Consider the following 21,980-nt stretch of genomic DNA (forward strand, 5'->3'; position numbering starts at 1 on the left):
CTGTATATAACCAATATCAGTAACACATTTGTTAAACATGAATAAACATAATTTCTTAGTATTTAACCCTGACATTTCTTTGCTTAAAAGGTGTTAAAATAAGTAAATGTTGTTTTGGTTTATCTTAGATTCTCAATGTGGACTCAGGACCCCAATGCATGGTCTAATCCTCTTTGTTGAACATATTTGCCCCGTCATTCAATTTTAACACAATTGGCCACATGTTGACCTGTGTTGTCAGTACTTTATTCTACATTTTCTCTGTACAATAACCCTATAAATAGAAATTCCACATGTAAAAGACAAAATGATGCGCAGGGATTGATAGACTTCTACCCAAAATGGTTCCCAGAAGAGTCCAGAGTGCAGCACACATTATGGCCGGTAAAAAATCTCATGCACCATTGAGGAAACCAATGCAAATAAATCACTGCATTTCTGCACAAATACATTGCTCCTATTAATTAAGATAAGTAATCATAGATATAGACTTCAATATTACCCCCATCCCAAAAACAAAACAAAAACAGCGGTTAAATAAAGTGGCCAAAACAAAAAAAAACTTCAGCTGTCTCGGTGAATTAGACAAACCATGAAGGTTCCCAGGTGGAATGAATGACAGAAGAAGAGCTTATTCATTACAACTGCATCTGTATAAATGTAAGCAGGATTTTTGCATTAAATTGAATGCAAATCGAATATGATAAAGGTACAGGGAGTAGGACTTGTATGCAATTGTGATCTTCGTAAGTTTGTTAGCAAGACATTTGTAATGATAGTTGCTGTCATTTCTAAAGCAAACGCCCCAAAAACTTTAAAATGTCCCAAACTCAGAACAGATCTGAACTGTAACTGAATCTAAATGCACTCGTGGCAAGGGTGGGACTCCACACTTTACGTTTTTAAAGTAATTTACAAATGTATTACAAATGTACGCTGTCTGACTAGATGGGGGAAAGCGCAGGGGCACTTTACATACAGGACTGAGTGTTGCCATTTTATACATATAACAATTATGTCTGATGTGAGCAACACCAACAGAGCATTTTTTTTCCTTTTAGGAATCAGAACGTTTCAACACGGGATGACCTGAAGGAGCAATAACGGTTAAGACACATGTGCAGTGATGGGGATGGTTTGTGAACATTGCTTCGTCGCTCAAAATTTCCCGAGGTGAAGATCCACCTTATGCCACCATTGCCTACGATCTTACAGTCTGTCCGTCATCATAGCTGACAAATGACATTCAACTGACAACCTGACTCAGGCCTAGAAAAGGTGCCAGATGTGAACTTCCCTGTCATTCTCGTTTGTCCAGTTCATACACACCCCAACCAGCTTCCTTAACCAAAGTAGGAAGCAGCAGTACTGATCACGTGATCACTGCAAGTGTACTATTGCAGCCACAGATTTCATAGTGGCATTCACAACAGCGGATGCCACGTTAGGCAGATCTCTGGCCACTCTCTGGATAGGGGGAACATTTGGTCCTTCTAGGGTGTCCAGGATACCTTCAAACAAAAAATAAAAACATGTTGTAATAATACTGACATTAATGATAAATCAGAAGAAAATACAGTTTTTGAAAATGAGTACAGGCCAAATATGAGGTTTTTAGGGCTAGTTATTGATACTGCTTACTATTAGTGCTAGTGATAAACAGTAGTAGAGATATACTGGAGCATCAACTACTAATAAGGGTGACAAGTAGTGATGGGTAGAAATGACAAATAAATCTTAAACATTTCTGTTCTTTTCCCAAATTAGGTCAATTATGCTCTTTTGGGCTCCCAGCCACAGATTGCTGCAGCATTACCAGCATCCCAATGATCGAGCCAATGCTTAAATTGTAGTGCCACAGTTGGTCTTCTCTATATAAACATTCCAGACTCAGTTAGGTCCTAATATGGTCACATTAAGACACCTGGGTTCCCAAACTTTAGTCTCTTGACACCTACAGCATGGCAGCAAAGAAAGCTGGTGTTGTGCAAATGTGTGCATCACTGGCCAGGCAAATGTGAAATGGTGAACTATCCCCATTTGACCAAATAGGAAAAATAAGCACTTTGCATTTGAGGGACTAAAGAGATGAGTGGGAAGATAAAGACAAAAGGGTTGTAGAAGACGAAGGCGAAGTAATCATTCTTCAGTCCCATGAGGGTTTTATTTTAGGGCATCTGTAACTGATGTTAATTATGAGATTATTACCGTTATAAGTGGTAAAGATTTGATTTGTGAGCCTACGTACAGTTAAAGAAGCTATTAGAATGCTAGTTACCTTTTACACATCTATATAAAAAAAGAATAAACACAGGAGCATCAAATCTTCTAGTTGAAAACTGTCTCACGGTGGTTGGATTTTTAGAAAGCGTTGAAGGAGCCTTGTTCTATTATCGTTATTGACCGTATAGGAGAAAATACAGCTATACACACACAATATAATTAGAATATAGTTCATTTTCTCTTAGGTGAATGTCTCAATACCCTTAACATCACACAGTACTAATATTTTATTGCTCTTACTTTATGATTTATGAGACAGTAACTATTTAAACATTAACAATAATAATAATAAAAAAGCTAGACAGTGTGACTGACAAAAAGTTCTCAAAAGCTGACCCAGTTCTGATGAACTGAAAAAAAAAATCACTTAGGTGCTTTGAACCTAAGGCTACATAATTGTTTCTAAAATTAGACTAAAGAACAGACTAAAAAATAAGAACTCTATTATCACAAGGTTCTAATAACGCCTAGATTCCCTCTAGAGACTCCACTTTCATTATTTGGTTGCTCATTGGGACCAGAGTGCACAGTTAACTTTTTTTTGTATAATATAGCACAAGAGCTGAAAACCTTGAATTAACTTGCCTAAATAATTCTCTGTTACACACTTGTTACACCACTCACTGCGCACATTCTGGATCCGCAACTTACCTTCAACAATCTTGTGGTAGGCAAAGTGCAGGTAGAGGAGAAAGAGCATGTGCAGAGCAGCCAAGGTGCCACACAGAATGAGACGAGGAGTCTGACCAACTGTACGAGAGATCAGCACAGCCACCTGGACAAAGAGGGGGGTGAGAGAAAGACTGAAGTACCTCTCAAATCGTAGTGTGAATACCTTAATAAGCATTTCATCCGAAATAGGGCCATTTTCATCAACCTGAACCAGGTTCACATTCACTGCACGCTGGCCCATCTACTTATTTATATTAGCTTTATGGATGTGGAGTCCATTTGCAGTTCATCGAATCTGAATGACTTTATTTGGATATCATCTGACACTGTCCTTACCATCCGAAGTGTAGAAAGTCCTCCAATCACCAGCCACAGAATGTAGAAGAGCGAGTGGAAGTGGACATTGTAGGTAATGAACAGGACCACACAGTGGCCAAAGAGACCATATCCCTGCAAACATGGTGACACAGTGTTACACACAGAACACAGACACAGCCCACACTACTTGATATGAACATACACTACCGTTTGTATGTAAGTTTGGATCATTTTAATGCTACACTGACTTGCAAATGGTAGAACGGCATCTCTGTCATTGCTTCACTGCACACTGTTAAATGCACTATGCAACTTTCTGGAGTGAGCAGGAGAATGTTTTTGTAACAAACTACATAACACTATGTAACCAGACTCATATTCATGCAAAAGCCTGTAATATTACTCAGTTCACATGCTCATTTCACTTTCAGTGACGGTTCTGTATCCTTCAGCTTGTCCAGAAATGCATGTGTAAAAGTTGTCTTTTAGGGGTGGCTCAATGCAAGAATTGCTTTGTAGGGGAGCCCATGAGCAGGAAATGTCAATTCTTTATAAAGCTGCTTTAACTCATAGTATACTGACATATTACAAACCAAACAGCAAATGATATAGTTAGAATTGTTTGTCAATATTTGGAGTATTTTGGGAACAACAATTTATTACATGATAAATCAGCATAACACCATATCATACCATAAACATATCATGCTGTTATGGAGTCATTGTGACATTATGTTCAGTAATAGAACAGTGCCATGTTACTATTACTAGTTATTCTCAGGTGCTACAATGTTTAAAGATGAGCAAGTTACATAAACAGTTATGATACCAAACATTATGGCATTTGTTGTTAATAACTGCATATGAAGATTTCTTTCTGCACAACATCCTACTAGCTCAAACCTGTTTCAAGGTACCCAGGACAAATCTATTACTTTACACATTACTTTGAACAGTTTTTTTTAAATATTGGTTCCAAACTTTTAGATGACAGTGTTCAACCCTGTTTCAAGGTACCCAGGACAAACCTATTATTTTACACAAGAGTTGAACAGTTTTTATATATAAATTTTTAAATATTGGTTCCAAACTTTTAGATGGCAGTGTATCGTGATGAAGTAATGGTTCATCAGACTGCGATTACTCACTAATAGAGACAACATCTGGAGCATGGTGATTTGAGCATTGCAGAGGTAGGCCAAGAAGTAGATGAAGGAGGATGTGCCCAGCCAGTAGCCGAAGCAGGTTCCAATGGCGGTGCCCATCAGTGTACCTTCTCTCTGTTTTGGGAAATATCATTTCTCATGTCAATCTTATTCACACCAATTCGTTCGGAATCACTCAAGGGAAAACAATTCATGGACCATATGATATATATAAATGTTAAATGTTTTACCACTATTTCTAGTTTAATTTATTTTTTGCATCATTTGAACACTTTACATTTGCATTAAGGTAACATATGATTAATGAACAAACAAAAATGTTCAACAATTTGGTTATGTTAAAAGAAAAAAAAGATTACATTGACTTTCATTACAAAGTATGGTTGTTTATTTGTCTGCTCTGTAAATGTATCTGTAAGTTTTGTTCCAACAGCAAAAATAAAGAGTTTTTCTTACAATGACCGTTCCAGATGTCTTCATGCCATGCAGCAGGATGGCCACCAGAGTGAACACCAGCATCATTGGTCCATATAGCTCCCCAGCAACTTTCTATGAATTTAAAAAGTAGCACATGTAGGACATTAAAAGTCCACCTTCAGTCTCCTGCTTATACTTAGACAGTGATGGGTTCCTTATAAGATGTTCTATAAGTAATGGAGTATTACTTACCTGTGGAAAAGCAATCATTCTGAGCGGAATCATGGATTCGATTAATCTGTGAAAAGTATACATGTAGTATTATTATTTTTGTGGTCTATTCTATTCTAATAAACAATATATTGTCTTCTAACTGGCCCTGGAGAAACTGTATCCAACAGGTGTCCAAGTGTAGTGATTAGCCAACTCCAACCAACCTGGTTGAACTTACCTCTACCAGGTTTAGTAGGTGTGTTTACATGGGGAAAGCACCACATTGGAGGGTTGGAGTTCTATACAAGTACTAAAACCCTGCCCCAAAACATCTACAAGGCCTGCATGATGAGTCTTACCTGTGTCTTACTTGAATAGGCTCAACGTCAAAGTAAGGTCGGAGAATGTCGATGTTAGCATAAAGGTTAAAGGCTTTTGAGGCCTGCCGCTTTCCAGCTTGCCAGACCTGTATGAATTAAAGCAACATCAGATTAAATTTGATTACGCAATACCATACATAACATACTGATGCATTCAGATCACACACAGTGAGGGTTTTGCTTTATGCACCTGACACGATTTAATGTGACTACTGATCTTGAAGCAAAGTTTAGCAGAGGTATGTGCAAGACAAGTCCTTTCTAGAAAGAGCACATGAATTCAACTTTCACCCAACACTGCTGAAGGACCGGCAGTGGCCTTCAGGAGCATGCACAATCTTTGTTTCTGAATATAATCACTTTGAATGTGATAAGACACCTCAAGCATGCAATCTGAAGAAACCTGCAAAAGCAGGATTTGGCATTTCAGTGGGAACTGATAAAAATGAAGCCACACCACAGCTGACCTCATCGGCAACCTGTCTGCCTAACTGTCCTTTGAGGCCCTTCATGCCAAGGAACTCTCCATCCTCGCCGGTGTCTTCCTCTGTAGCTTCCGCTTCTGCTGCCACCTCCTCCTCCTCTTTCATACGCTGATGCATCTCCCCCATGTCCTCGAAGCTGGAGCCAGAGGTGTCATCCATGTTCTCCATGTCTATTACCGCAGAGCCGCTGCCCTGTGGATGAATGAGATTTTAGGTAAGTGTGTATATGACTGCAGAAACTTTGTCATTTGAGGTCACTACATTTTGCTAGACTACATTTGTTGCGCGTCTGATATTATGATATCAGATGGTTGGTGTGGCGCAACAGATAACAACACTACCTGGCACTGTGCTACCACACCATGTGGGAGACTGGGGTTCGATTCCCAGCCTGGGTGACTATACTGCACTACACCAATAAGAGTCCTTGGGCAAGACTCCTAATACTACATTGGTCCCCCTGTGTAATACGAGTAACCCTGTAAGTCGCTCTGGATAAGAGCGTCTGCTAAATGCCATAAATGTAAATGTAATGATATCAAAACATAACTCACAGCTCAAGCTGTCCCTGATGCATGACACCTGTCGGCCACATTATTATTCTTTCATCAAAGCCTTTCATATGACCTCAGATGCACTCTTGGCTAGAAGACCAGTCTTTTAACCTAGCAGTGACACTGACATGTCTAAACACCAGCTACACAGCTCTGTCATGACTATGGCCACATTTAGTGTCCCAACAGAATGACCGATCAACCAAAGAATATTTGGCTAACAAATATCCTGTGGTCAGACACTGACAGAAGAGGATGAACACAGATGTGGACAGATGGAAATGGCAACAGATGTGGTTCAGTCTGTAGTTGAACACCTACTGTATAAAGTGGATATATAGTCTAACTGGACCTTAAAAGGGACCAGTAAGTGGAAGAACAAGGATTTGGATAAAGTGGATGATGACTGCAACCAACTAGATTAAAATGCTAGCTAGCTACCAGGGCCAGGGCAGTTTCCTTAAAAGCACACCAAATAAAACACTAGTTCTAGTTATACAGGAGACAGCATGCGTTAGCTAGATATCTCATACACGTATGACTTGTCATCAGACAAAGACAAATAGTTTATTAAACAGGAGAAAGTAAGAAGTCACAAGCCAAGCAGAACCCTCAAACCAGGCTAACCAACTAGCTTAGCCTGCTATTTGGCTAACGTTACGTCACAACTTTCATACGACACCGCTTCTGGTTCAATCACAACACAAAGCTTATGTCGTATTTTTAACCAAAACAGTCCAAACTGAGGAGATTTCACTGCGATCCCGGTAGAAGATATTGGGTTTTCTACCTGTCCGGCTATGTAGCTAGCTAGCGCTAGCTTACCTGGATAATAATGTTGTCATCAAAGCCACCCCATGGTTCCGTATTCGTGTTTTTGGTTCCTCCCGACGCCGACATTTTAGCAGACGATGGGTTTGCGAGACTTTAAAACTTCACCAGCTGTGCAACTGTAATAGTGACTATACAAAGACACTGTCATGCATTCTAGTTTCAGCGGCAGATACGTGAATCGGGACGATCAGTCTTGCCAACTGTAAGCAGCTTCATGCCACATCAGAGGAGTGAAACAAGCGGTGCTGAGCGACACTGAGTCGGCTCACTGCTGATCCGAATCCAAAGCGTCGAATGCCAGAGTCACGTGATCAGGCGTACGGTGGGTGACGTGATGTGAACGTCGGTCAGGGCGCTGGAAAATACGAATAAATAAAAAATAAATCAAGGTCAATAATATACAGAACATCGTGTTTGTACATCTGATTATTTTTTTGTTTTGTTGTGTTAAATAAGCAATGGATTAGATGATTTTGAGCGCAATCGTTAAATGTTGTTTTCCTCAGTTTGTAATCCTAATTTTCATGATCTTTGCAAGACATAATATATTCATAGCTAAGTAAAGATGTTTACTATATTTAATAATCATTTTTATTACAAATTACATAGCTAAAGAACTTAAAATGCTACGATGAGATTTTTTATTTTTGTAATATTATATTTGTATTCTGTTTTTGTTAACTGGTCATGCTTTACCTAACCAGACAATGAATGAAATATAATTGTGAGCTAAACATTTTTGAAAGTAGTGTCGAGCAGTTGCAATCAATCAATGCAATATCACAGTATGTTTATATATAATAGTATCAACAGCAAGTCAAGTCAAGTCAAGTCAAGTGGGTTTATTGTCATTTCAACTACATACAGAGTACACAGTGAAACGAAACAACATTCCTCCAGGACCATGGTGCAACATAGACAGTGCATACAAGACACAAGTGCAACACAAACAAACAAGTGCGGACAGACAACACAACACAGTACAGACAGAGGATAATAAATAATGACGGTAGTGTGCAAGTTGTGCAATGTGCAATAAATAGAGTCCAGTGAGGTAGTAAAGTTATTAGTGCAAATGCTTGTGCAAAAAATGCTTCCCATGTTATCTGGGGTAAATGGTTGGAAAGAGAGAGAGAGGGAGAGTGTACATGTACCAGAAAGATATCAGTTCAGAAGTTGAGTTGTGTTGAGGAGTCTGATGGCTTGGGAGAAGAAGCTGTTGCAGAGTCTGGTCGTGTTGGACCGGATGCTGCGGTACCTTCTTCCTGATGGCAGGAGGGAGAACAGTTTGTGTAAAGGGTGGGTGGAGTCATCCACAATGCTGGTTGCTTTGCGGATGCAGCGGGTGGTGTAAATGTCCATGACGGAGGGGAGAGAGACTCCGATGATCTTCTCAGCTGTCCTAACAATGCGTTGGGGGAGGGACTTGCGGTCAGAGGCTGTGCAGGTCCCAAACCAGGCAGTGATGCAGCTGCTTAGGATGCTCTCTATGGTTCCCCTATAGAAGAGGGTGAGGATGGGTGGAGGGAGACGGGCCTTTCTCAGCAGATCTCCACAGTCCCTAACAACTGCCAATTCCTAATGGAAACCGCACTGAAATCTTGATTACTTGAAATCTTGATTGATTACTTTCGTTTTCAGACCTTTAGAAAAGCCCAATATTTGAGTTTCCATTTATAAAACTTAAACAGCTTGGTTCAGCTGACAGTTCCCATTTACTGATGACGTGTCAGAGATCTGATTTGTGAATCAAAGTGAAAAAAGCCATTACAACGCTGTGCTGTTGATTCGAGTATATATAAATGATATAGAATTTTTACTAATATATATATATATATATATATATATATATATATATATATATATATATATATATATATATATATATTTATACACTAAAGCTAAAGCGGCTTTCCGCCACGAGGTGTCGCAGTAAAACTGTAAACTCCGGCAGTGGAACAGCAGCGCAAGAGCCATGACGACAGCATTGCGTTGCGAGATGATGACGTAGTGAGAGTGTATTGGCTGCGCATAAAAAACGATCTACAGGACATGCGGACACACCGTTTACCTGCGGGCTGTGTGTGAACGGCTGCATGAAATCTGTGGAAGTCAGACGCACTCAGTGCATCTTCTGCGTCTCTGGTTTCAGAGCGTTTGACATTTTGGCAGTGCGTGTGAACCTGCCGGTTCCTCAACGTTCTGTCCTTTGCTAGTTCTTTTGGGCTCTTTGTCATCCCGTTAAACTAGTTAGTTTGGCAAAATCTATGTTCTCAATGTCATCCAAATTCAGGGTGCTACAGAAAAAGGAGTATGGGTAGGTAACCTTTACATATAATCATGTGAGATTAACTGCGTGCTGGATAATGCTCGCTAGCTAAAGTTAGCTAGCTAGCTAACTGGCTAGCCGGCCAGTCTAACGTTAGCTAGCTACTGAGCGCTGGGCTGTTGTTCGCTTGTCACCCCTCCACCTTACTTGAAAGTGCATTTATAGCGTTATTGCCCCGGTGTTGAGAACAGGCCTGTTCATTAATACTCCAGTAAGATGTGAACCGGGTGTAGCGCTAAGGTAGCTCGAATGCCCTTGCGCTAACTATATTTGCAAGAATGTGCCTCTTCCTTCCTGAAGTGGGACATCAAGGCACGACAGACTGCGCGCTTTTTAAGTGACAGCTGCTTGCAGGACTCATTTTGCTCATGTTGCAGAATTACCTAGATCTAAATGTAATGTGAAAATAAGCGATTATTTTAATGATGTTACCCTGCATGAATAAAGGACATGCTGTCATCAGTAGTTGGTCGTACATGTGGTCGTTAATAATTGAAGAGTACTGAGTTTGGAGTTTGTGTAATGGTAACATTGTATTTTTTTCACTTGGTTAATTTATCTTAAACATGTTGTCTTCAGAATAATATGTAACCTCGATTCAACAGTAACAATGATAATAAGGATTTCCACTGTTTAGCAGTAGAGGTAGTAGTATTGTTATAATAATAAACATGATACGTTCTACTGTTGTTAAATATTCGTATTTTCATATCTATTTTTTTTTTTGTTGCTTATTTTATTTTTATTTTTTTTTCTTTACTTCTTAACTTGTCGAAGTCTCCTCACATCAGGGCCACTGCCTCCGATCAGGAGTGGCACTGGCGTGGAAGTGGCTTACGATCGATCTTAGCCTCAATTTATTTACCCTCTACGGTCCAAAGGGAAGTTAAACTTGTGTTGGCACTAATGCCTCTGTCAGCAGTATCCCCTGGCATGTTTTGTGTGTGTGTGTGTGTGTGTGTGTGTGTGTGTGTGTGTCTCTGTGTCTCTGCTTTGGCTTTATGGCCCCGTCAGCAGTCCCCCTGTCTGGGCCCCAGTCTGCCAGACTGTGTACGTGCAGATCAGAGTCTCGGCAGTGGTGGAGGGGCCAGAGGGACGGACGGAGATGTGGGCTGAGCCACACGCATAAAACCATGAAGGTCCACAATTAAGCCAGTGTCGTACTTTTATTGGTACCGAAACGACATTAACTCGGATCTATCTGACAGTCGGTGTGTACTGAACCGGACCCGGCGAGGTAGCTATGGACCAGCTAATAGTCACTAGCTTATTTTTCGAGGCGACGACCCGTTTCGGGCTCTGACTAGCCAACTTAGCTAGCACTAGCTAACTTAGTAGCTGGCTAGCAACAGAAATACATCGGGCAAACTTATAATTTTTTGTAGCTAAGTTTATTTACGCATAAATGTTGTATAATTTTTTATATATGTTAACTTTCTCACGGGTCTTTCGGAGGTTCATATTCGCTTTCCTCGCTATATCGGTTAGCTTAAATATGCTAACCGTAAAGCTGTCGGTTTTGTGTCAGACTAACCAAGTGAGCACAGTTGCAGCTAAATACGAACATGAATAAACTTAATATCTCCTTTAACGAATATAACTAATAATCTGTTTCAGTTTTACGTTCATAATTTCTAGTTAGCTAAATCCTTAGTACAGTGTTATTAACGCGGGTGCTACCGTTTGTATGTAAGGCTGTGCTTCTCTTGGCATGTTCCTGTACACGCGCGCACACAGCGCAGACAGATGAGACCTGTCAGGAAAAGGCTAGCTGGAGATCCACGTTAACGTGCATTCAAATCATGGAAACGTTTGTATTGCCTCTAAACGTTTCTTAAATGTTTACTGTTCAAGTTATCTAGTTGTGCACCCCAGCTCTCTGAGGTGTGTGAATGCATGGTATTATAGCGACCCTAAACAGAACTGGCGATTTGGCAGGGCTTGAGAGGCTGAGGAAGCATATGCTTTTGTCAGGCTGACAGGAGCTCCGGCATGTCGATTCTCATGAAATTGAAAGTGAGCAGGGCGCCGAGGAAGGCACCAGTTTCTTATCAGAGAAAACAGAAAGTGAACGTCTGCCAAGTGTGCTAGCAGTGTTTCCTTGAGCTTTCTTAGTCGAATTAGTGCAGCTGAACATTAAGGAAATGCAGTAGCTAGCTACATCCTTTAAAAAACAGTGCATGCTTAATGCATAATGCTGTTGCACCTTTGTTATGATATTGTGGAGATCTGTCAAGATCTACTAAAACTACAAGTTTATAAGCTATTGCAAGCTATTCTAGTCTTTTCTGTATACTAAGCTACTTTTCATTTTACCTCTTGTCTTTTTGTGCAGTTGATCCTAAATACTGTATAGTTGCTGAAAACATTACCACCAAACCTTTTACACCCTACACTGTAACTGAGAATATTCAGTCATCGTATATTTACTGTCTGGGCTTTTCTGATTGTCCATAGAGTTCCTTTAATATTGATGACAGGATAAAAAAAAAAAAAATGAGCCTCATGAATTTTCTTTTCGTTTCCAGCATGTCTCCAGTAGAAGAAAAAGAGAAGTCTGCCCTGAGGCAGTGTGTTCAGGCCCGGACACAGCTGGAGCAGGCCATTGCTGGGGTGATGAAGGCTGAGGCACAGCTCAGGGGTAACTCAAGAGAGGTGAGAGCCTTAAGTAGTTCCCCAATATACAGCTGACCCTCTTTTGGAGGGCTTCCCGCTAAGCCATGTCTTGCAGTAGAGTGTCAGCAGGGTCTTTTGTTCTCTTTGCTGTAAACACTGTTGTTTATGAGGTTCTCATGTAGGCTCTTTAGCTAATCCTTTGTGGGACTGCAAGAGAAGAGGGCATTTTATTACAAATGCAAAGTAAATACCCATGCACATGACGTGATGACCACCAGCTCACCCACGCCCCTGAGCGTGCTATTGTGATGTGGCTGGGCATGGTAAGACGTGTCCGTTTGAATGGCATAACAATGCTTCTGTGGCGTTTGCCCGGTTAATAATTGCTACCTCACTGTAATCTTTTTTTTAAGACCGGAAGGTTTATCTATAGGAGGTTGTCAGCTGAGATCACTGGCAATGTGACAGCTAAAGCGAATCATTGACACCAGGCGTATAAATGGGACGTTGGTAAATGTTTAACCTCACAATCAGCATCTCCTTGGACCAGTGCATGTCTCTCCAGACCTAGCTGAAGCTTCTTGTTGTTTGAGTGTGCCTGTGGGACTTCTGGCAGATTTTTGGAAGTTTTTCTCCACCCAACATTGGAAAAAAAATAGGTACACTTATGATGAGTTTTCTTTCTTGAGTTTGAGCCTTTTTGGGACCAGTGACTGCAGAGTTAAAAATTTCCCATGGCTGGTTTAATGCTTGGCAGCAGTGTGCATATGTATGCACATGGTACTTTTTATTCCCAACTATTTTTATCTACAGACTTCGACACTTTCCGTCATTGGAATTTAACTACCATTTTCTCTTCCTCTAAATTCATCTTAATTCCTCGCTTTGTTATCAGGTGAAGTCTCAGCTGCATAGCTGTATCAGTAGACATCTGGAGACCCTGCGCTCTCGGGAGGTCTGGCTGCTGGAACAAATCGACCTGGTGGAGCAGCTTAAAGGAGAAGCTCTACAGCAACAGCTACAGCAACTCCACTGGGTTAGTCTGCCACAAATCCTGAATTATCTAATGATCTCACCGTATGTATTTTTATGATGTCATGGGCTAATCGGCCATTATGGTGACTTTGTAGCCTTGAGAGGTTTTCCAGTTTGTTCTGTTCTAGCTGTGATACTAAATATGTAAAGTTCATTATTTATTTATTTATTTATTTTATTTTTAGCTCCAAGGCCAGTTTGACATTCTCATTCATCAGCTGGAGAATTCCAACAGCAACGACCTAGCCAACCAGCTCACTAGCTGTTTGGAAAAGTAAGCCACACCTCATTCTGCACTATTTTGCTGGATTTAGCATAGCTTACATGTTTGCCTCAACAGGCCAAATTACTATTTACAGACCAGGCTGTTCAATAGAGGCACTGTAGTGGTTTAAGGCATTCTCTTTACTTGCCGTTTAAAAACACACACATTGTATGGCTTCTGAGTTGTGTATGTCTCAGGAATAAGACACTCAAAAGCATTATTTCTTTTTCGGACTGCAGATTTTCGGGGCTAAATCTGACTCCAGAAGAAACGCCAGAGATGAGTTTTGAAGCAGATGCCCGTTCTTTGCGCCAGGCTATTACATCTTTTGGGACCATTTCCACACAGGTTTGTGGGAGCCTCACACACACACACACATAATGTTTTTGATTTACAGAGGTTTGTGGTTCTGTTTTAGGGTGCGGGATTTGAAGTTTTCCGTTTTTGCTTGGCCTTCAGATTGCTAGCATTAAATAACTTCTTTGACTTACCCCTTAGCCAAATTACTCATTTTGGCTTCTTTATTAAGAAGTAGTAAATGCAACCTCTGTTTCTATTCAAATATAAAACATATTATTTTGTTTGTAAATGCTTATGCTCAATTACTGTTTTTTTTAGAACAATAAGTGTTGCCTGTGCAAAGGTCTGGGCATCCTAAGCATTAAAAAGGCTCTGTGCGTTTGACGGCTAAATCAGATTTCTATGCTCAATCAATTCTTTCCTTATGTATTTATTTAAAAAAAAAAAAAAAAAAACTTTATGAAAACTGTTCAAACCTTGCATTGAATCTCATCAAGCAACTGTTTAAAGATTTGAAAACAATAGTAGTGGATGGTCAGTCTGGACAAGAAAAACATTCCAGGGAGAGCTGAGTCAAGAATGGTGGCGCACTGTGCAACATTGCTTGCATAAACATAATCTTCATTGAAGAGTCATAAGAAGGAAACGATACCTCCAACCTCATCACAAACCTCAATGTCAAAGAAAATGGGAAGAATATGATTTTTTACATTTATTTTAAATATATAAAAACAAGTGATCAAGTGGCCTTGTTCAAAACTGAACTCTTAGGCCACCATTAGCAAAGGCATGTTTAGTGTTACTGCCAGTTGCATTGGCAATATTGCACTGGTGAAGTGAGAACATTCTACAAATACCAGCTAATACTGAGTGCATGTGCATATGTGAAAAGAGGATGTCTTCTACAACAGGATAATAATCCAAAGCTATTGGAAGGTATTGGAATGGCTCTCACAGTCCTGTGAATTTAACATCAGAACATTTGTAGATGGACTCTAAACACCACTACAAAAACTAAAAGACATTTAACTGCTACAAAAAGTGTTTGCAAGTCCGGTCAAAGGGTTTGTCCAAACCTTTGCATAAGTCTCACTTTTTTGCATTGGCCTCCCATTTTAATCACAAATTAAGGGTCGAATTATGTCCAAATCTCTACATAAGCCTGTATCTAATTGAACCAAACAGCAAATTAAGCTAACGTGCTGTATTTACACCTTGCTGTCTTATGGTCTGAAGTATTTTCTGTTGTATGAAAGCTTGACACTCTTTAAGACATTAAAATCCACATTAATGTCCCTTCTTCAGCAGATGAAGACTGCTCAAAGCTCAGTGTCTGCTGATAGAAATTGGCTCTTACCAAACTGCCCCGTCACTACCAAGAGACAGGTTTGTCTTTGTTGTGTCTTTATGTGTCCGTATCAGATAATGTTGTAATGTCTAGAATCTGCTGGGCAGTGATGTTACAGTTTAAAAACCCTGATTGGTTTGTGTGTGTAGAAGGTAGACTCCGAATGGGGAGTGCCTCTTGCTGAATGGCTTCTTGGCAGCCGTCCTGTGGCCAGTGCTCCAGTTGGATACCAGTGCAGTAAGAACCCACAGGATTGGCTGATGGCCCCTAGAGAGAAACCACAGGTGAGGGTGGACCATGAATCTTCTATACATGCAGTTCTATACATGCAGTTCTAGATCCTAGTTAGAATCTTACTTAATTATGTGAAGGCATTGAGGAGTCACCTGCTATGTTAACCTAATAGAGATGCCTGTTTAATTGCAGTATGAATAATCATAATTATTCATAATACAACTGCCCACATAATTCAGTGTTTTCTCACCTTCTAGGTGTATTGCCCCTTAGTCCAATTCGACTTCCAGAAAGCCTGGGGTCAACTTAAAGATCTAGAAGTGTGGCTCCTAAAGGAGAAGTCACCTATGCGTGAGCGTACCAATAGCAATGCCAGCAGCAGCAGCTCTGCATTCTCCATTGAGAAGATCGATGAGAGTGACTTACTGGATGTGGAGGAAGAGGACGGAGTTCAGATGGAGAGCAACGAGGAGATTGCTGAGACAGAAATGCTCAGTGACTGGCTCATCACTCCAGACACCAGCAACACCATTACCCACACCATGTCGGATGCAGACCGCTGGAAGCAAGTGTTCAAACCCTTCCACGAAGGCTTCTCCCCCAACGAATGGCTCCCCAAGTCAGACTGCGGCTCCTGTTGCAGCACACGCGCCAAATCTGTGGAGATTGAGAACCTAGGAAAGCTCAAGTGCTTGAAGACTCCCCCAGCTTCAGCCACCAGCACTCCAGCTCCCTCCCCGGTCACCCCTGCCCCCATCGAAATGTGGCTCCAGCAGACCATTCCTTTGGAGACCACATGCAAAGCCAACGAAACCTGTGCCAGCTTTGCCCAGTGCGTGTGTGACGACAACTGCGGGAAGGAGGCCTTAAGCGCCTGGCTCCTCAAGAAAGAAGGCAGAGACAAGAATGGCATGCCCATGGACAAGAACGTTGCCAGCAAATCAGCTATCTTCCAGCAGCAGGAGCAGCAGCAGAAGGTGCAGGCCATCCTGGAAGCCTGGCTTCATCCCAGCAAAAGCGCCGCCACCCCGGCCTTATCCTCCCTCTCGGTTTGGGTGTCCCCATGCGCTCAAGGGGGCGAGAAGGCCAGTTGTGAGGAGAAGAGCTCCCACTTCACATCCACTGTGAAAGAGTCTGACAGCCCCTTCCACAAACCTCTTCAGCCTGAGAGCTGGGTCCTGCCAGAGAAAACGCACAGCACCACAAAGACGTCCAGCAAACTGGATACGCCAGAGCTAGCCAGCACAGACTCTGAGGAGGACAAGTGGCTTGTACGCAAGAAAGCTAATGCACAGGTAAGGCCAATGGATTTCTACGATGGAGTGTACAAAACCAGTCTGCAAGCCACCAGCAATGTGTGGCTTAACTTGAAAGCTTAGTGACGTTGAATTTTCCTTTGTGTTACAGGAAAGACTCGCTCTTCCCACAGTATGTGATTTATTTTCCTGTCTGAAAATCGATGGAGATAAAGAAAAGTGGCTACATAGAGCACCTATACAGGTAGGATTTACTGTTGCTTATGAAGCTGAAGAATCTGAAATTGCCTGAAGTGGAATTTGCGAAATATAGGGGGAAGTAAAAACGACTTTCTCTTTTTCAGATGTGAAAACTGCATCAGTTTCACTAGGCCTTTGGTGGACCCACTGAATTGCTGATCATCGCACACAATATCTTCAACTGCCTTATTTTTCATGTTCTGTAGGGTTGCCGTTCTCTCTGTAATCTTTCACAAATTAGGTAGTTAAACCGGTATTTGCTTAAAATGGTGTTCTCTGAGAATAGGTTTTCGGGGCAGCCGTCACTTTACAAATTGGTGGGGATTGAGTGGGAATCTGCAAGGATACTCCTATGCATACAATTCTTTTAATGCAGTGCCAACTACATGGAACACGTTTAAATGGACCAGATTGGTGCACATGTAAAGAATATAACATTTCATTGCTCTGGTTGGATAAAAAGGATGAAAGTTTATTTTAATAATGAAAGTGTTTTAGGATGCTTGTTTTTTCTCAATGAGTTAATCCTTTACACCTAGAAGAGGACAGATCCTTAAGCAGAGAGTGCATTCCATTGGCCCTGTCTAACTTTTATTTTTAGCTTGAGAAAAGGGTTGTTGTTTTTTTTTTTTTTCTTTTTTTTCTCCACAGTGGGATATGAAACCAAGTCATTCAGTAAGCTTCATTAAGTATGCCCCCTTCCTATGAGTGCAATGCTGAACATGCAGATGCCACCTCAAACTACTACTGCCATGATTCAGCACATTTGTGGAATAGGTAAACAAATTCCACAGTATTTTGCACAGTTATTTTAACCGCTGTAGAACTCTGTGTCTGAGGTTTGCCACAGTGTATTAGGTGAGCCTAATGTGAAGTTCTAGCCTGCTTGAAGCCGGCTTAGAATACCGTATGGCAAATTTTCATCTTACAATATTCAAGTGTATTTATCAGAAATAACCACTTCTTTCTTCTACTTTTCTGCCACTGACCTCAAAGCTTGTGCTGTGCCAGAAAGCATGGGCTTGAGCAGGCGATAGTAGTTCACTAGTCACTTTCAAGACGCGATGACTGCCGTGATTTGCTTTTAATGGTCAAAGAAATGTTGCGCTCATTTTATATTGAACTTTTCTTTTTGGGCCTGTATGAAGCCCCCCACTAAAGGACCAAGGGTTCAGTGCAATACGTAGTGATGAATTACCTTACTTCATGCCAATTAAGAAACATCAGCTTGAAATGGTCTCCAGCAAGTATTTTTCACGGCTCCCTTCTTAAGCCCATGCTCTCTTCCTGAGGTGCAGCACCATATATACATACTTGTGCCCAAGGTAACCCATAGGCTTAAGCTATTTGGAATAGTACTGCTTTCATGCTTTCTGTCCTCTGCTGTGATCCCTGTACCATATTTAACTCTTAACTATTAAATAAATAAAGAAAACCGTAAAAGTACTGTGATGCTTGTTTCCTTCTCAGGGGACTTTTCCTATTGTTGACTGGCCAAATGTGGAAGTGCGCAGTTTCATGAGTGCTGGTGAAGATGTTTGCTGGTGCTGTAATTCTAAGGGCGGGAAAAAGATGAAGTAGTTGCAAAATAGTTCCTGTTGTGTGGCACAAGACAGCTAACTGTACGTTTAGTCTGACAGCTCGGCCAATGCAGCTTAACATTGTTTAGGATTGTTTCAGGATCAGAAGCTGTTGAATTCTTAACATGCTAATCTTAGAAGGCCAATTTGTTTGTGTGTGTGTGTGTGTGTGTGGGGGTCTGTTTTATCAGATCCACTTCCCATATACGATCAATTTATGTAGTTCCATAATTTCAGATTGTAGTCCATCTGTTTCACTGCATGCTTTTAGCCTCCTTTCACAGGACTTACCACAAAGCTGTTATTTGGGTGGTGGGGTGTACATTGATGAGGTGGCGGTGTGTTAGTAGTGTGTGTGTTGGACTTGCTGTGGATTAGACACAGCAGTGCTGCTGGAGTGTTTAAACTCTACGTCCACTAAATTAGACAACCCTGCCTAATTGGTCATCCTCTAGTCCTTCATCAGTGCTCGCAGGTTGCTGCCCGCGGGATGCGGTTGGATGGACGTTTCTGGTTGATGGCCTATTATAAGTCCAGCTGTGACACTATTGGCGTTTAAGAACTCCAGCAGCACTGCTGTGTCTGATCCAGTCGTAGCAGTGCAACACATACTAGTCGCACACCACCACCATGTCACTGTCACTGCAGTGCAGAGAATGACCCATCACTGTGGTGGTCCTGTGGGGTCCTAACCAGTGAAGAACAGGGTGAAAGGAAGACTCAAAGGTCAAATGTATTCAGTCATTACTCAGGTAGAAGTGTAGATACTAGGGTTTAAAAAGACTTCTATAGAAGGTAAGGTATCAACTTAAGCTTTTTACTCAAGTAAAAGTGTAAAAATACTGGTTTCAAAACTACTTAAAGTAGAAAAGTTAAAGTAATATAAGGAAAACAGAGGCCAAAAGCTTAGGCTGTGCCACCGGGGCCTATAGTGCACTACCCCACCTCCCCAAACAAAACATTTTTCTAAAAGCCATGATGACTATAATGTTCTATTAAAATGTTCATGTTGAAAAATGTTGGGATGCACTAGGCTGCCTGTTTCTGCTGCAGATCTGCCCATTGAAAATGAATGCATTTTAGTAATATCAAATATATTAAAGGAGCATCTATGTGAACTACTGAGCATTAATGTGTTTCATGGAGCGGAAAATATGATGAGTAGTTGCCTAGAAGTATTGTAACGATGCAAAATGTCAAACTTCAGAGGCATTTGGGTGAAAATGTCAGCTGAAGAATAATTACGCCAGTATAGATAAAATCTATTTATCTATCTATATATATATATATATATATATATATATATATATATATATATATATATATATATATATATATATATATATAAAAGGTAAGATAAAGTATTTGTACTTCGTTACTATTTGGGAAGTGGAGCTGACATAATATGCACAGTCAGTGTAGAAACAAAGGGGGTGGTATTAATGTTATGCTTGTTGACTGATCATTCTCAGCACCTCACATGGTTGTGTGTGTGTGTGTGTGTGTGTGTGTGTGTGTGTGTGTTTGTGAAATTGCTCATTGCACATTTCAATTTCCGCCCAAGTTTAATTATCAGCAGCATGCTGTGTTTAAGACGTCAACACCGGTTCATATGTAGGTGAAATTTAACAGATGCCTTCCTGGTCATTCAAATAAACAGAACAACAGAAAGTGTGCCACTGGGTGCTTCCTTGAAGGATGTGACTGCCTTTTTATTGAGGACAGTCAACACAGCAAAAAAAAAAAAAAAAAAAAGCTTCTGGTGTTTAGTTTTGACTTCACTGCAAAAGTGCATGTCCTTCAACTGCTCTGGAATGTTCACGCTGTGAGATCCGATAGGGCCCCAATATAGTTCCTCTTTTCTACTGCAGCCCTTAACAGCAAATAATTAGTATCATTTTAAATATGGAGATACAGTTATCAGTAGGTTGTAAATCCCTTGCAATCAACTGACGTCTGGGACAGGATAATGCTCTTCCAGGCCTTTATCACTTCAGCCCTGCTTGCAGCAAGTAACCAATTTGGCCAGATGGGGACATTCCACAAAGGAGCAGTTCCTATACTACCTTCAGTAGTATATTTTTGCTACATTTGCTTGGATCTGAGCAGATAAGTTGTTTCTGTTCATTTCAGATTTGGTTCTGTTGCTGCCTGCAGTCCCATTATCAGCAGTGTTCCACTTCTGCTGGACGTTATACGTACATGTCTACGTCACCATGTTCTCACAGATAAGGTGGTTTGTTTTTGATCATGATCGCACACCCCCCCCCCTCTCAACACTCTGGTAAAGGTTAGCCTCGTTGTTTTGTGCGTCCACACAACCACAGGCCTTTTTGGTACTTTTTTAGAAAATCACCCTGGTCTTTTACAAAGCTGACCAGTGGTTTTCATCTTGTGGTAAACCCTCAGACGCCCTTCTTTTCTAAATGGTAGTTTAGAAAAAATCCATGCCTATGTTCTGGATTCAACACGATTTAGTCACCCACCGCTGTGGTCCTGTATGGTCTACCGAGGTGTTTCCTATTGCAAGGCTTTTCAGGAGGGTATTCCACAAGCAGGCTTTTCACAGTAAGCTGGATAACTGGGAATTTTCTTTAGCTCTCCTCCTACCGGACAGCATGGACTTTGAGCTTAGAGGTGCCCTAGAATGGAAAGCTGTATTCACCTTGGCATAGTGGAATAATTAGAGTTCTGTACATGGAAGTGACAGACTGTGAACCTCAACCACTGTTGGGTCTTCATTAAAAAAAGAAAGTCCCACATAAGCATAATAGAGCTTAATTCCCAATCTCCCCAAACTGCTAGGTCTCCTCTAACAGTCTTGACTCGATGGGTTGCTATGTGAAGCTGACCTTCTCCATGTTACGTTAAAAGCTGGCCCTAGCTGACCGGCTACAATCTAGGCTCTTCTGCTAGCTAAATGCACACCATGCAGCTAGGGAAGACCAAGAGGACAGTAACAGTGTAAACCGGTAGGAACTACAAAACCAGTTACAGTGAGCCAACACTGTGCTGTAAACCAGGTAGTCTTGCCCAGAGTCTTGCCCAGGGAATCGAACCGCAGTCTGCCACAAGAACAGCAATGTTATCACTCAGTCAAATCTCTTTTAATAACAGATTAATAAAACTATTACAGATATTACCTTTATTAGGATGGCATACATATACAGAACACACTTTAATTAGGTCAAGCTTCACCATAAATAAATCCTAGCATTAATTTATGTCTTAAAGGAATGGAGCTCTCTGGAGCTGAAAAGTAAGGACATGTTGAGTGTCTGAAGTTCTGTACTGGAGCTTTGAGGCTAATGGAGGTTTATGTTACCCTGAAAGATCTTATATGGACGTCTACTGGACTTGCCTTGCAGCTCCAGTGCAGTACTAATTTCTTTTCACCTTAAAGGAAGATCAGCCTTCTATGCCTTCTGAGGCTAAATAACAGGGTTGTAAATAGT

At 41.0% G+C, this 21,980-nt stretch overlaps 2 protein-coding genes across 5 annotated transcripts; one reads left to right on the plus strand and one right to left on the minus strand.

The window, feature by feature from the left end:
- Nucleotides 1–224: 224 nt before the first annotated feature.
- Nucleotides 225–7,612, minus strand: yipf3 (Yip1 domain family, member 3). Its single transcript, XM_072677662.1, has 9 exons — nucleotides 7,314–7,612; nucleotides 5,917–6,126; nucleotides 5,429–5,535; nucleotides 5,109–5,154; nucleotides 4,896–4,988; nucleotides 4,422–4,553; nucleotides 3,292–3,405; nucleotides 2,935–3,058; nucleotides 225–1,511 (listed from the first exon to the last, which is right to left on the minus strand). Exons 1-9 carry the CDS (start codon nucleotides 7,386–7,388, stop codon nucleotides 1,381–1,383), a joined length of 1,032 nt encoding a protein of 343 aa, XP_072533763.1. The 5' UTR covers nucleotides 7,389–7,612; the 3' UTR covers nucleotides 225–1,380.
- Nucleotides 7,613–9,466: 1,854 nt separating this feature from the next.
- ncoa4 (nuclear receptor coactivator 4) lies at nucleotides 9,467–18,391 on the plus strand. 4 transcript variants are annotated; one of them, XM_072677671.1, is made up of 10 exons: nucleotides 9,467–9,639; nucleotides 12,180–12,306; nucleotides 13,163–13,303; nucleotides 13,488–13,576; nucleotides 13,807–13,915; nucleotides 15,176–15,253; nucleotides 15,365–15,499; nucleotides 15,707–16,744; nucleotides 16,857–16,949; nucleotides 17,050–18,391. In XM_072677671.1, the coding sequence occupies exons 1-10, from the start codon at nucleotides 9,590–9,592 to the stop codon at nucleotides 17,053–17,055; spliced, it is 1,866 nt and encodes a 621-aa protein (XP_072533772.1). In that variant the 5' UTR covers nucleotides 9,467–9,589; the 3' UTR covers nucleotides 17,056–18,391. The 4 variants fall into 4 exon arrangements, with proteins under 4 accessions (XP_072533772.1, XP_072533771.1, XP_072533773.1 ...); XM_072677670.1 differs by having other exon boundaries at nucleotides 9,468–9,639; nucleotides 15,173–15,253; XM_072677672.1 differs by lacking the exon at nucleotides 9,467–9,639 and adding an exon at nucleotides 10,678–10,888 and having other exon boundaries at nucleotides 15,173–15,253.
- Nucleotides 18,392–21,980: the final 3,589 nt, after the last annotated feature.

The sequence above is a fragment of the Salminus brasiliensis genome, chromosome 4, assembly GCF_030463535.1.
Source record: "Salminus brasiliensis chromosome 4, fSalBra1.hap2, whole genome shotgun sequence".
Lineage (NCBI taxonomy): Eukaryota > Metazoa > Chordata > Actinopteri > Characiformes > Bryconidae > Salminus > Salminus brasiliensis.

Excerpts from the sequence above, each read along its gene's own strand:
- ncoa4 (XM_072677670.1), top strand. The coding sequence starts at position 9,590 with ATGTTCTCAATGTCATCCAAATTCAGGGTGCTACAGAAAAAGGAGTAT. Across the intron at positions 12,307-13,162 it reads TCAGGGGTAACTCAAGAGAG|GTGAAGTCTCAGCTGCATAG; the intron begins GTGAGAGCCTTA and ends CTTTGTTATCAG. Across the intron at positions 16,745-16,856 it reads GCAAGAAAGCTAATGCACAG|GAAAGACTCGCTCTTCCCAC; the intron begins GTAAGGCCAATG and ends TTTGTGTTACAG.
- yipf3 (XM_072677662.1), bottom strand. The coding sequence starts at position 7,388 with ATGTCGGCGTCGGGAGGAACCAAAAACACGAATACGGAACCATGGGGT. Across the intron at positions 5,536-5,916 it reads GCAGACAGGTTGCCGATGAG|GTCTGGCAAGCTGGAAAGCG; the intron begins GTCAGCTGTGGT and ends TAATTCATACAG. Across the intron at positions 5,155-5,428 it reads CCTATTCAAGTAAGACACAG|ATTAATCGAATCCATGATTC; the intron begins GTAAGACTCATC and ends TACTTTTCACAG.